The sequence below is a fragment of the Dipteris shenzhenensis genome, chromosome 5 (genome assembly GCF_047967505.1).
Source record: "Dipteris shenzhenensis isolate YYH24624 ecotype China chromosome 5, Dip_SZ_1.0, whole genome shotgun sequence".
NCBI classification, from domain to species: Eukaryota; Viridiplantae; Streptophyta; class Polypodiopsida; order Gleicheniales; family Dipteridaceae; genus Dipteris; species Dipteris shenzhenensis.
In genome coordinates this window covers 14132825-14148123 of record NC_141600.1, presented here as the reverse complement: position 1 = coordinate 14148123, position 15299 = coordinate 14132825, and the positions used below count along the sequence as shown (strand labels likewise).

The following is a 15299-nucleotide window of genomic DNA, read 5'->3' as shown; positions in this document are numbered from 1 at the left end:
AGATGAAAGGGCAAGTAGCATCCCATGAAACTCTGGCCCTAGTGTCCTCAGAACCATCACCACCACTCCACAGAAAATTCCCAAGCAATCTCCTCACCTGGCGAATCGAGTCAGCATGAAAGCACCAACATGACGCAACGTACCACATAGTCGCAAGTAGAACCTGGTTGAGTACCAGCGCTCTTCCGGCCAAAGAAAGTCTAGCCGTACTCCAGTAGGCTAGCTTCCTCCGAATACTCTCAAGAACTGGGGCAAACTGTTGCGTCGGGGACACCTCAATGCCAACTTGGAAGCCTAGATATCTCGTGGAGGTGCCTCTGGGTATCCACACAAAGCCTCTGTCTCCTCCCCATGCTGGGGTATCCTGCTGAGCTGCAGTCCAGATGCCTTTGAACTTGGGGTTCTTGATCCGGAGATGCAGAGCAGAGCCGAGCCCTTTTAGTCAAACTTCTTGTTAGAGGTTTGACTCCAGGAGATCAGCCGTGGAAGCAGTTCCTACTGCATGGGATTCATCAGTGCACCCCCACAGCAGCAGGCCAGTGGGCAGGTAGAGTCAGTTGGATCTTCCTGGCGGACCAGCATTCTCAGTCTCCCTCACCACTGGTAAAAAGGCTTATTCACATCTGGGATCTTTTTCGACAGCACCTCATCAGAGCAGTTCCCTCCTCCAGAGAGAAAATTGCCCGACAGCCACTTTACCATAACCCCCTGGTTCGGTATCAGGGATCTTCCCTTGGTACAGAACTTAGGACTCCCTTGGCCAGTTGGCATGCTCAGGGGGTTGTGACAGTTGGAGATTGGTTCAGGGGAGGTGTGGAGATGTCAGAGGAGGTGATCAGAGATAGACACGGGCCACTTAGACAAGTTGCTGCTACCAGATTACTGATCATGAGAGCTATTCCTCAGCAGTGGAAGGATATACTCACAGATCCTGCCTATATTCACCCCATCTCTACTTGGTCAGGTTGTTTTAGTGAGGCTGGGCTATGCATCGGAGTTCGTTTAGGACCGGCACCGTTTATCTATTTTGAGACGGACTCCTCTCACATATTGTATTCCACTCTAACCCCTAGATCGGCAGGAGCTCCTTTGGCAGAGAGTCAGGGTCATTGGTTGCCTGGGTAAGGAATGGGCCACAAATCCTTCCAGGTTGACCATTGCAGAGGATATTAGATGGAGACTTTGGATTTTTCATGGTCGACCTCTTGGGGAGCTTGACTGGGACCCAGGTGAGTGGGCATGGCCTGCTCCGGTGGCAGGCGATCGTCCTCTTTCCTTTTTCCAATACTCGACGAGGGCAGGTTACAGGCTTCAGCAGAGAGACTCTCATCACCTACCATCTGCCTCCCATCATTGGCGCGCATAGGGACTTACTGCAGAGCTCTTGCTGAGCTACTGAACTCACTTTTGGGGCATCAGTAGAGCCAGGAAAGTCTCCTACTTTCTTTGGCTCACTATGCATAGAGGCATACATGTTGGTACTTGGCTTCAGCAGATGGGTAGACCCTCCTTGTGTATGCGTTGTCATCTTGCAGAGGAATCTAGTAAGCATTGTTTATGGATCTGCCTCATCTCTAGAGTGGTTTGGACAGGTATCTTCAGGTTGTTCTCATACGTTACATCCGAGTCTTTTCTCTTAACATGGGGCGCTGTCCTTTGGGGGAGAGAATCTGGAGCCTTTACTCTCTTTGAGTCAGAGCCTGGAGACCACAGTTTCTTCATGCATTGTCGCAAGAAACGGGGTCCCACAGAGGCCAGCATCATGGAGCCACAGGATTTGCTTTTCGTACCTGTACCAACTCAGGATTCCCTGCCTACTTCAGCTGCAGGATCAGCCTGGGAGATCATTTCCAGCATTACCCTATGGCGGATATGGTGCTCGCGATCTTCTTTTGTCCTTGGGGGTCATTTATGCTTGGAGGCTGACACTCTCGCTTCCATTTGGGCGGAGATTATCTTCACTCTCGGGAGTTAGAGGGAGCGGTGTACAGGCACCTCGTTGGCAGCTCGTGGGAGACTTATATCCTTCATGAGGACATGGGACTGCTCCTTGTTTTTTCATTTGACCCCTTTTGGGATGTCGTGGCATTTTAGTCCACCACCATGGCTTTTTTGCCACATTGTTGAGGCTAGGGATAGAGTACTCTCTCCCACCTATTGTATGATTTGTTTTGAATAGAATATATCACTCTTTATTTAAAAAAGGGCAAGTAGCCAATCATGATGTCATTGTGTTGTTTGACTCAGCGTCAATGCACAATGTAATTAACTCCGAGCTTATAAAGAGGCTGAAATTAAAGACTAGCCCATCTGACTATGCATATACAGCCAAAATGGCAGACAGAAAGTTCAACTGAAGTATGGGACCAAAGGATTACCCAGTTGGAACTTCGAATTCAGGACTATGTAGAGAAGCTTGATTTTGAAATGACAAAGCTTACTCATGATGACACAGCCTTGGGTAAGGCTTCGCATGCTAGCAAGAATCCAGCCAGAAATTGAAAAAAGCACATTTATCAATTCAAGATAAATGATGTGATGTATGTCTTACGAGGTGAAAAAGATATACCTCAAGGAAGTTCGAAAAGCTCAAGAAGAGTTTTTGTTTCTTTGTACAGCATCGGTAGAGCCAGTTGATGGTCCTTCGGCTAGCACTGATGTTACCCAAAATGGAGAGATGGCCAAGTTGGCTGATCAAATAGCAGAGGAGTTCTCTGATTGTTTTAGGGATGAGTTACCTTATGGGTTACCTCCAGAGCGGAATGTTCAGCATAAGATTGAACTAGTCCCGAGGGCAGAACCTGTAAATAGACCTCCCTGTAGGTTAAGTTTTACCGAGAGCAAAGGTTCACCCAAATTTCAAAATCTCACCCAAGAGCGCGTCGCGGCATGGCCCCAAAATGCCCCAAAAACAGTTCCTCTATTGACTACACCCAAGCAAACGTTGACCCTTTTATTAATGTAATATCTTTAATTCAAATTTTGCTCCATGAGCCTCTAAATATAAACTGTCGATCGATTCCCCCCACATCTGCATGTCACCACCTTGAATGGCATGCACACCTCTGGCCTCTATATGGCTATGCTCTATGGATTTCCTGGAGACGTTGACGAAGGGATAAGAATTTTCACAGTAGAGTTATCTCGTCTTGTTGGAGGGGCGTATTCTGAGTCCTACATTTGTGCAATGTGTACAGTCTTCAGCCTCTCCATCGTCTCCTCCATCAACTCTCCAAATATTCGAATGCAGCAAGCTGCACTGATCTCTGTGAGTATCAGCAATCGGCAATACTGATTTGTATAAATATCATCTTGCTATCAGCAATCGACAATATTGAGTTGTATTGTTGCCATCCTATGCACCACCGTTCATGGAACAACTTTCATGAAAAACAAGCTAAGAAGCTATTTGAGACATATGATGCAACAAGAAGTACCTTATAAATCGAAGGCAAAGTCAAAGGGAGCTAAGACTGCGTGGTGAATGTGTTCGCATTGCTACCAGGAAATGAACTTACCCGCTCCCCCATCTACAATGGAGGGTTTTAGCCAAGTGATTTCTCGTCTTCCCAAGGACAATCGATGTTCACAATTTTTGTCTCTTGTTTGAGTACGTTGGAGTAAAAAAGAGTGGTTGTAATGTGCTGCACTCCTTATTGCAAAGAGGTTGCATGCGAGAACATGGCTACCCATAAATTGGGCACAAACCTTGCATGAAGGGCTGTAGGAACAACTCAAAGGGTCAACTCTAAGGGTATGCTAGAAAGCAAAGGCACTAAAAGCTCGGCCCACACCTTTGTGTAATACAAGATAGACTACTTAGTGGTTGTGTAGATTGGCCCAAAGATCCCATCAATAGCACTAATGGCACGACTGGGGAGAAGTAGGGGACATCCGAGCCTATGACACTATCATCAAGAGATAAGGCAATAGGGAAATTGGATAAAAGAGCCTCTCGCTCATTCACCACCACTTTGACTCTCCCCTCGATCAAAGAAAGCAATCAAGGAGGCAATTTACTTTGTCGAGACATATTCTTACAACCCTCTAAGGGAATTTTACAAGCATCCAATTGCCGAAGGCTGAGATGCTTGTAAAACCACAACCGGCCCACGCTTACTGAAGCGCTAACAAAACAAGGCAGCACTAAAACCCCAAAAATTGACGAGGTAGTAACCCCTGACATATTCTTCTACCCCATGGAGGGTGGACAACAAAAGTTGCAACTACTTTGAAGTGATGCAGTCATGGAAGCTAACAATATTAATTGACCAAATAGTAAGCTGAGGGAGCAAATCGACAAATTGAGGGAGAAACCTTGCAGCTCTAGAAATGATGTGGCTCAAAGTAAGAAATGAATAGAACAGATGGATGACTAAGAAGCTTAGCTTAAATCTTTGGGACAGAAGCTGGAAATGTAAAGAGCCCAAGCACAAGAGGAAAGGCCAAGTTGGATGCCCACGTAGCCCAAGCACAAGCTTGGAAGAAAGAATTGAACCAACATGACAACGGGTGTGCTGAACATTTCTTGGATTTGACAAAAAAGACCAAAAAGGAGGACAAATATTGCCACCACTGCATCCACCAAAGTAAGAAATTGAAGCAACTTGAAGGCGAGATTACTCTCCTAAAAGAGCACCAAGCAGCACCAACTCTGAGCTGACCCAGATAGTGGAGAAGCTGACTTTGAAGGTCAAACTTGTGTGCTAAGAGAGAGACCAAATTGAAGGTTTTAACGGATTTACACCCTTGGCTTCAAAAGCCTTTTCAAGCCCATGCCGATCACCCCACAAAATCCTCTTATCAGATGGATTCCAAAAGATCTAGACTTGGGAACCTTCAAGGCTCCCGATGGACCAAAGATAGCTCAAACGAGAGCTCCATAGACTCAATTGAGTTTAATTGGCACACTGAGATCACAATGTGGGAAAGAAGACTTGGCAAAGCAAACCAAGTACAGTAATCTTATCCATGGATCTGTTAATCCCATTTTCAACATCACAGACATGATAACTATGTCTATGGCCTAGCTAATTCTATATGATGAAGAATTTGCCTGCAAACAGATTGAGCAAATGCACACAAGCAAGACGAGGATGGGCAAACCCTTTGAGAAACAAATATGGGTGGATGCCAAGAAAAACCTTGCCATGAAGTAGAAGTTACGTGAGGCGGAAAGAGGCCCTAGTTATTTCATGAAGGTGGTACTCTGGTATAAGAGGAGTATGGATGTTTATGGGGTGGCACCCTGCCCAATATGCTTTTGCGTCCTGCAGGCAGATCATGGATGATATTGCAAATGCTTACATTGGCATTGAATATGCCAAATACATGCATAACAATGTTTTGATCCTATTGGTGGATATTGAAAAAGTTTTGACACTAGATGGGATTTCATTGCAGATGTTATGCAACGGCTGGGCCTTGGACCCAAAATGCAAATAATTTGGTTTATTGGCTCCATGAGGATGACAAGGCATGTTGCCTCTTATATGATGCCCTCTCTTCTCCGTGGACTTTGAGCGGCTCTATTCTCAAGGCTTTCCTCTCAGTGTTTTGCTTTTTGCCATTGCTACTCATCCACTATCGATGCATATAGATGCCTTAGTTTCGCAGCAATGTTTGCATGGCATCGATTTTCTTGGAGGTGTGCCTTTTGTCAACCAGGCTATGCAAATGACTTTTTTTCTCGAATTTAGAAACATATGTTAGGCACCGTATACATGCACTTTGATTTCTTTGTTCTTGCAACTAGGCTGAAAGTGAATTTCACTAAATACAAACTCCTGTCCTTGCATGAGTGCGACTAGCATGGCCTTTTGTGGCTTGGTCTCTTGCCGCCACCTAATTAGATTGTGCATCATTTGGGCTACCCCATTGGATGGCACATTTCTTTGACACAAGAGAGACTTTTGGTACTGCAAAAGCTATTTCATAAGACAGACTATTGGAAATTCTCTGCTTGGCCACTTCATCTTCGTCTCCGGATAGTGCAGCCCATTCTTGTGCAGTTTCATTTGCCTACACACTTCTTTTATTTTGGGTGAAATCCATGTGTTGAAATGTACACACACACACATTTACATTTACATTTATATATTTCTATATTTATTATCTAATATTGGGAAAAAAATTTCCTTGGGTGGGTGCATGCACACACGCATGCATGTGTGAATACATGTCTGTATCTACACACTACACATGTTCTTTTTGTATATGTGTGTCTACACATGCATATATACAACTGAAAAGTCTATCTTTAGGGGAATTACTTCTAATATGCCATATAATTGATTGGATGATCTTCCATTGCAGAAAATGTATTGACGTGGGATCCTACTTATGTGTACATATGCATGTGTGTATATGCTATATGTGCATGCGAGTGCGCTTTGTTTGGGTTTACTTATTTATATGCGGTGTACATATTTACGCACCACATATACACGCATGAATAAACACACACATGTATGTACATATGGGTATGTGCGTGTATGCGTAGGTAGGTTGTTGTCACGATCTGTGACATATTCCTTTCTCTATATCTAGACTTATGGATGGTTTGATGAATGGACACTTGTGAAAGGGTATGCCCTTTCGACGGGACACTTCCTATGAGGCACAACCCTTCACAAGAGACATTCTATGGAAGAGACACTTCTATTGTAATGTACCCTCTCATGAAGGGTCACACCCTTCACAAGGGGTACACACCTCTTCATGCACATACACTTTGGAGTACACACCTTTTCATGTGTGACTCTGCACTCTCTATATAAGAGAGGCCCAATTGTATGGATGACACACTACAGATACACTACAGACACTCAAGCAATACAATTATTCCTTGTTCTTTGCTATTTCAGTCTCCTTTCTGTTCCTTGGCACATTTCTAAATATAGTAAATCTAGAATTTCTTACAGTGGTATCAGAGCAAATTTCACTCCTGCCTGTAGGAAATGCCCCCCACCTTCTAGCGCCGATCTGATACATCTCTATCCGCTAGAAGGATATCCGAGCACATTGTGCATGGAAGAGATGGAGAGAATGAGCGTAAAAATTTTTAGCGCCAACCCTGCCTAAAGTCATCAATGGCCTCTCCATCTCCCACACATCACGAGTTGATGTGAATGGACACGATTTTTGCCAACCCTGCCTAAAGTCATCAATGGCCTCTCCATCTCCCACACATCACGAGTTGATGTGAATGGACATGACAAAAATCGTGTCTTTTCATGTGCTTGGGCTGTCCCAAAACAAAGGGACGCACCTTTTCCACCATCAGACACACCTTTTGATGAAGAGTTTTGACTCCTCACCCAAGGGACACACCCCATCGTGGAAAAAAGGACACACCTCTTCGTGTGGGGACACCCCTTTTAAAAACAGGGACACACCCCTTCATGAAAAGGTACACCTATTCCAAGGGCCACACCCCTTCGAATAGGCACACCTTTTGGCACCAAGCACTTATAAAACAAAAGGGTACCTAGAGGGGCTAAAAAGGAAAACCGAGCCCCATACCTTAGGTCTAACCCTAGACTAGCCAAGGGTCAAATAAACCCACCCTTTAATTTTTTGGGCAACCACCCAACCTAGGCAGCCACAAACGAAAAAAAGGGACGCACCTTTTGACGCCCGTACAAACTTCGTCAAGCAGGCTCGCCTCCCTACGCAGCCCTCCTGCCCTCGCCGGTTTGCTGCCCTGCCCCCTCGCCATATGCAGCCCCTGCCCCTCGCCGGTTTGCTGCCCTGCCCCTCGCCGGTTTGCTGCCCTGCCCTCACCGGTTTGCTGCCCTGGTTTCCTGCCAGGCCCTGCCATTGCTGCTGCAAAACAGCCTTTGATAAGCCCGCAGTCTGGTTCGCCAGCCCTCTATCGCGATACAGCATTGGAAGCCGCAGCCTGTTTCGTCATAGACAGCCTTCCCCCCCCTTTTTTTTCGCCACCTTACCTACCAGATCAGCAGCGGTGCAGCCTTTCTATCACGATGAAGACAGCCTGTGAGATTCGCCCTGTTGCTGCTTTCCAGTCCTGTCCAACCAGGCCAAGCTTTGCTCCTCGCACCCGCCAGGCACTTGTTCTCTAAAATCAACGCAGGAAATCTGTCTTTTCTGCATCCAGCCTCTGCGAACGCCGCTATCTTCCTCGAAAGTCTACTCGGCACCTATTTCTGGTTCACACAGCCACGTGGATTTGCAAGAACAGCAACATGGACCTCCGGACAGAGATCTGCAGGCCTTCTCTACACAACTAATTGGCAGCTTAAATCAATGCCAGGTGGATTCTTTCCAGTCTACTTCTAAGGATTCTCTTGTCATTATCAAATTACAGCAAATGAAAGACGCTTCCTTAAAGCATGGAAACCCCTGGTAATTCACCCGGCCTTTCAAGGACACCTCAGGCATCATCTACCACATAATATCGTGTTCAGATTGCACAACCAGCCCATTTCGGAGCTTTGGCATCATGGGTCAGCACAGTCCAGGTTGTGTTCCACGAGACACGAAGATACCCAGAACCCGATATTCCTCACGAGTTTGCTGTCCATCTTTGGAGAGATTTTTACCCCTCAGCTTCAGCATCTCCAGGGTACTCTCCACCTCCTTCAGCTCCCAGATATCCTCCCATACGGGTTATACCTTCCCTAAGACAGTATTTACACTCTGAAGGCACTCCTTCTCCTGGATATCCTCCACTCCCGACAGCAGCTCCTTATCCTTTCTCAGATCCGTGGACTCTGCAACCTACTCCTGTACTCTCACGAGCGGTAACACCCATTTCGGCATCACCAGTGTTACCTCAGACAGGACCTCCTTTACCAGATTTCCACGGGTGGTTCCATCCTGCCTCGCCTGCCCCCTCCAACATGAGCAACCTCAGGGAGCAGCCCGAATCTTCTTCCAGGAATGGTACAAACTAGAGCGCAGGTTCGTGCTTTTCTCACGAGGACCTCAAATATGTCGCAACGCTCGCGTGCAGCCTCTCCAGAAATAAGCGACTCAAGTCCAAAAAAGATCCCTGAAGTCAACATACAAGGCGAAACACTACTGCAACTTCAAATTTCCCAGCTTCAGGACAGCATCTCCGATTTCGTCCAGAAAGTCCAACAACTCCAAGATTCTCGCAGTACCACACATACAGAGGATGACGTGACGCAACCAGACGACTATGTGAACTCATTCCCACCAGAGGTAGAAAACATTGAACTCCGTGCCCTCTACCGTTTACTCCAAGCTTCCAAAACTAAAAGACTTGACAATAAACTTCCGAAAGCCTACACTGGTCAACGAAATCGCCGAACAGTTGACCAATGGCTCGCAAAATTATGCATGTACTTTGATACTGTTGACCTCTCTGAAGGCAAAAAGATTGCCTTGGCAGCCTCCCTCCTTAAGGTTACAGCTTTTCTATGGTGGTAAAGATGCTTAAAGGACGGCAAAAGTGTGTTAACATGGGAACGTTTTGAACACGTGCTCCGTAAGCAGTTCATACCTGCCAATGCGGACTTCCAAGCACATTCAAAACTCCGACAGTTAGAGCAAACAGGCTCCCTGTCTTCCTACATCTCTCAGTTCACCACATTGGTGCTGGAGATTGATGATTTAACTAAGGATGATCGCCTTCATGCTTTCATCTCAGGCCTAAATCCCTCGTTGCGCATTGATGTCCTTAAAGCAAACATCACCACCATAGCTGGCGCTATTGCTTACGCAGAGCGCATTACAGATTTCCAAAACACAGGGAAGCAGAGTGTTAATCGAACACAGAACTCTACTATGGCCAAAGGTGCTCGCCCTCAAGATAACCCCAGGTTTAGAAAAAACTCGAGTAATCAAGGTCGGCGACAGTCTCAAGATCCCCACAAGTCTCAGAAATTGTATGCTGGATTCCAATAGAAGCACTCCTCCAAGGATCGCGCCTCTTCTTCTTCACAAAGTCATCACTGTCATCCCCAAAATAAAGGTGCGGCCACTGACAAGAAGAACAACTCCAGCACAAAAGGACTTTGTACCATCTGTACAGGCGACCATAGATGGTTCGATTGTCCCAAGCGACCAAAGCAAAATTCCAATATGAAACCTAGCACTTCCCAAACAGAAGATGCTACCCCAGCACAAGACAAGAAAGGCAAAGCTATTCGAATGGCAAATACCATCCACCTGAGCCTTGCCAGCAACCCCGAACCTTCCCTGGCCACTCAAGTACTTTGTGTTCAAGGATCGATTCGTGGAACAATGGTCACTATCCTCATCGACAGTGGCTGCTCTCATAACTTCCTAGCTAGTTCTATGGTCGACAAACTTCGGTTGACCACCAATCCTAGTCTCATGGACTATCAGATTGAACTCGCAAATGAAACTACCTTCTTGTGCAACACCAAGATCAAAAACTTGTCTTTTCGCATCCAACATTATACGGACAAGTTGAACTTCGACATCATGCCTCTTTCTCGGTACGATGTCATACTTGGACAACAGTGGCTCTACGACTATGATCCATCAATCAGTTTTCGCAGCCATACTATCCAGTTTGTCCACCAGGGAAAACTTATTGAGCTAACTGGTTCTAGGGACTCTCCTTCAACCCCAGTTACCTCTGCCCTACAAGTAAAGAAGTGGGTTCGTAAACGTCAAGTAAAGACTTCACTTCTGTTGGTTATGGCAGTAGAGGAGACACCAACAAAGGATCCTCCTGAATACCTCAACCAACCTTTTTTCCAGCCCTACTTGGATATTTTTCCACAGGAATTGCCAAAGCAGTTACCACCTCGACGACCAGTGGATCACCCAATCGAACTTATTCCCGGCAGTAATCCACTGTCGAAACCTTCTTATCGGATTTCTTACACTCAAAATGAAGAAATCCAAAGACAGGTGACCGAACTACTCGACAAATGGAAAAAAAGAATAAGTCAATGCGCCTCTGCATCGACTACCGAGCCCTCAACAAGCTCACTATAAAAAACAAGTATCCATTGCCTCGCATCGATGAACTCTTCGATCAACTTCTACACGCAACACAATTCTCAAAGATTGATCTTCGTTCAGGTTATCATCAAATTCGCATACGAGAAGGCAATGAGTACAAGACAGCTTTTCGAACAAAGTATGGACACTATGAATGTTTGGTCATGTCTTTTGGGTTAAACAATGCCCCGGCCACATTCATGACACTAATGAACGACATCTTTAGGCCTTTCCTCGATAAGTTCGTCATCGTTTACCTCGATGACATCCTCGTTTTCAACAGATCCCTACATGAGCACAAACAACATCTTCACCAAGTTTTTGAAGTTCTCCGCGCAAATTCTCTCTACATTAACATTGAGAAGAGTGAGTTCTTCAAGACCCAACTTGAATATTTGGGACATGTTATTTCAGCTCAAGGCATCTCTATGGATCCCAAGAAGGGCGAGGTAATCCGAAACTGGCCTACTCCTAAGAATGTTCATGATGTCCACTCTTTTTTCGAATTGGCAAACTTCTACCATACAAAGGTCTATCAGTTTTCTGAAATCGCAACTCCTATGTCCGAATTATTCAAAAGCACAGCAGTTTTTCAATGGCTTCCCGAAACAGAGTATAGTTTCCAACAACTCAAGCAAGCACTCACTACCGTTATGGCTATTGCTGACCCAAACCTTCCATTTGAGGACATGACCGATGCTTCCGACATCGCTACAAGAGCAGTCTTGATGCAAGAAGGCAGAGTTATTGCTTTTGACAGCCATAAACATTCCGATATCCAAACCTGATACCCGGTTTATGATAAGGAGTTTCTTGCTGTTGTACATGCTTATCGCTCTTGGAAACATTATCTCATAGGAGCCGACTCTGTGGTCAAGACAGACCATCACTCTCTAAAGTATATCTTTACTCAGCCAGTCATGAACGCTCGACAAGCATGCTGGGTTGAGTTTTTGGCCAACTTTCACATGACCATTGAGTAAGTTCCAGGACTACGCAATGTAGTTGGAGATGCTCTCAGCAGGTTAACTCTAGCATCAACTATGGTAATCTCTACATTATCTGTGGATGTTCCGAATTCATTCAAAGGGAAGTATTTCAATGATAAAGACTTCGGCACAGCAGTACAAGTTCTTTCAAAAGATCAACCTTCGACTTCCGAACAGAAGATTTTCTCATCCTATTCTTATACGGACGACCTTCTGTATTATCAAGATCGCGTCTGTGTACCACATGACAAGGATGTTCGACGTCTTTTGTTAAAAGAGCATCATGTAGTTCCTTTTGCTGCCCATCCATGCATCAACAAGACTTATAGGTTACTTAGTGCAACATACTACTGGCCTCAGATGAAAAGCGACGTCATCAAAATGGTTACATCTTGCTTATCTTGTCAACAAATGAAAGCAAGCCGACGACTTCCAGTTCCAACTAAAAGGTGGGAAAATATTTCCATGGATTTCATTACAACACTACCACGATCCTCCCGAGGTAATACTCAGATTATGGGAATTGTTGATCGATTGTCCAAAATGGCACACTTTGTTGCTTGCAAAAGTAGTGCACAGGCTCCAGACATAGCCAAACTCTTCATACAACACATCTTCCGACACCATGGATTGCCCAAAAATATCATATCCGACAGAGATCCTAAGTTTACCAGTCACTTTTGGATTTCACTGTTCGAATCTTTGGGAACAACTCTACTGTTCAATTCAGCCTACTACCCAGAATCAAATGGCCAGACTGAAAGAGTCAACCAAGTTCTGGAAGAAATGCTTCGACGTTATATTCATTCACGCCTAGCAGCTTGGGAAGAGTATCTACCACTCCTTGAGTTTGCTTATAATAACTCTTTCCATGGTGCCATCAGCATGACTCTATTTCAAGCAGCTTATGGACACGCTCCGATCGTACCAACGAATTTTGTACTTCAACATCGAGTGGCCCTAGCTGATCAACTGGTTCAAGAAATGCAAGACATTCTACTCCAAGTCAGGGATCATATGCGAAAAGCGCAAGAGCGGTATCAACGGTCTGCCAACAAACATAGACGTCACCTGGAATTTCACACTGGTGACATGATGCTATTATTTGTAGCCCCACATCACTATAAGACGGTTAAGTCTGTGTTTCCTAAGTTGCGACCAAGATACTATGGACCTTTCCGGATCATCAAGAAAAATTCACCTTTAAGTTACAAATTGGAATCACCACCATCCTGGGGTAAAATCCATCCGACATTTCATATTTCTTGGCTAAGGACGTACATTCCAGGCGATGAAGCAGTTCCTCCTGCAGGTGATAATGTCCCAGAAATCGAAGACGATTATGTTCTCCTTATTCCTGAGCGTATTCTGGACCATCGACAGCGAGAGACTCGACATCGACTTATCACGAAATTCCTTGTTCTTTGGCGAGATCTGAATGACTCCGACGCTACTTGGCAATCTGATGAAGACTTACAGCAGTACCCTGACATTTTACAGCAGTATTTTCAGAATTTACCGTGATATTTTCTACATCAGTTCATTACCTCCACCAGGGTCTTATTTTGAATGGGAGGGGATGTCACGATCTGTGACGTATTCCTTTCTCTATATCTAGACTTATGGATGGTTTGATGAATGGACACTTGTGGAAGGGTATGCCCTTTCGACGGGACACTTCCTATGAGGCACAACCCTTCACAAGAGACATTCTATGGAAGAGACACTTCTATTGTAATGTACCCTCTCATCAAGGGTCACACCCTTCACAAGGGGTACACACCTCTTCATGCACATACACTTTGGAGTACACACCTTTTCATGTGTGACTCTTCACTCTCTATATAAGAGAGGCCCAATTGTATGGATGACACACTACAAATACACTACAGACACTCAAGCAATACAATTATTCCTTGTTCTCTGCTATTTCAGTCTCCTTTCTGTTCCTTGGCACATTTCTAAATATAGTAAATCTAGGATTTCTTACAGTTGTGATTTAGCTCAGAGTGCAGACTGAGATTCAATTAGAATATAATAACAGGGTCCAACATTAGTGGTACAATAATAAACGTTGAAGCTACATTTGGACTGGGATCATCACTTAAGATATGAAATTGATGACACAAATTCTAGGGGAGGAGAGGTAGTAATAGAGCTTGAACCACATAGGTGAGCAGAGGTTATAATAGAGCTGCAAGCACTAAGTCATAGAAACAGAGCTGCATATCTCTTTGAACTGTACAGCATACACTTATATGAGAAAAATTCAGGAAAATTTTGACAAAACGATGAAATCTGCAAAAGGGAAATCAAACACTATATGGACATAATTTCTGAAAGTCCTATAAACAACAAAAAGAGAGAACGAACCCAAGCAATCTCTCAAGTAGATATGATAAAAACTCATACCGGCTGAAAATACAGTTTCTTAACACCATGATATTTCACAAATTTGCAATATTTCATTGAGACCCACACACTAAAGTATTGTCCTGGGTCCCATATAGATAATGCTCTCTCTCTCTCCCACCTGCACTATCTCCCCCCTCTGCCCCATTTTTGGTGCCCCCCCCTTCTTCTTTGTATCATCTGGAGGTGGACACATATTTTTTGTATCAGGACTAGACACACAGTCCTTCATAACCTCTTTTTTGTAGAAACGGTTGGTTGGCCCGTTTTGAGACCACCACCGTTATGCTCATTGTATCAGTTCTCTTTAGTCTCATAGACCTTCACGGTCTCCCGAAGACTTTAATAAACTTTCTTTCTTTCTTTCTTTCTCTCTCTCTCTCTCTCTCTCTCTCTCTCTCTCTCTCCCCCCACCCCCCCACCCCCCCCCGCTTCGGGAAAAAAAAATTGCATGCTACATAAAATTATCCCAAGCACATCCATAGATTGGCATACCTTCACTCTTCCAGGATCAAGGTCAAAAGCTACAAAGCGACATCCTCCAGAATCATCACCTTGGCAACTGGCCAAAGGAGTAGACAAGAAGTTTGCAAGCACCTGCAATGCAAGTAGTTCTAGAGCAATTAATGTATGCACTAGACTAGTCCTGCGTCTGTAGTTTCAAAACTCAAACCAATATTTCACTCTTTTTCACCCGGCATACAAATTTTCTTAGACTTGAATTTAATCACGTCTCAAATTTGAAATAGCACCTTTTAGAAGCTACACATTTTGAGAAAAGGAAGACAGAAAAAGGAGGAAAGAAAGAAGAGTAAAAGAGATACGGGAATCCCAGCAAAAGCATTAGGTGGGACGACCCCGCCCCCGCCCCCCAAAGAAAAGGGAAAAGAAAAAGGGAAGGAAAGAAAGAGAGGAATATATTATTTTTTT

At 44.7% G+C, this 15299-nt stretch overlaps 1 protein-coding gene across 2 annotated transcripts in view; it reads right to left on the bottom strand.

The window, feature by feature from the left end:
* Positions 1-15299, bottom strand: part of KEA3 (K+ efflux antiporter 3) — a 62854-nt gene that overhangs the window by 5969 nt on the left and 41586 nt on the right. For both annotated transcript variants that reach the window (XM_087374599.1, XM_087374600.1), the window contains one exon: positions 14865-14966. In XM_087374599.1, coding sequence (XP_087230725.1) covers positions 14865-14966 — 102 coding nt within the window. The remainder of the gene's footprint in view (positions 1-14864; positions 14967-15299) is intronic.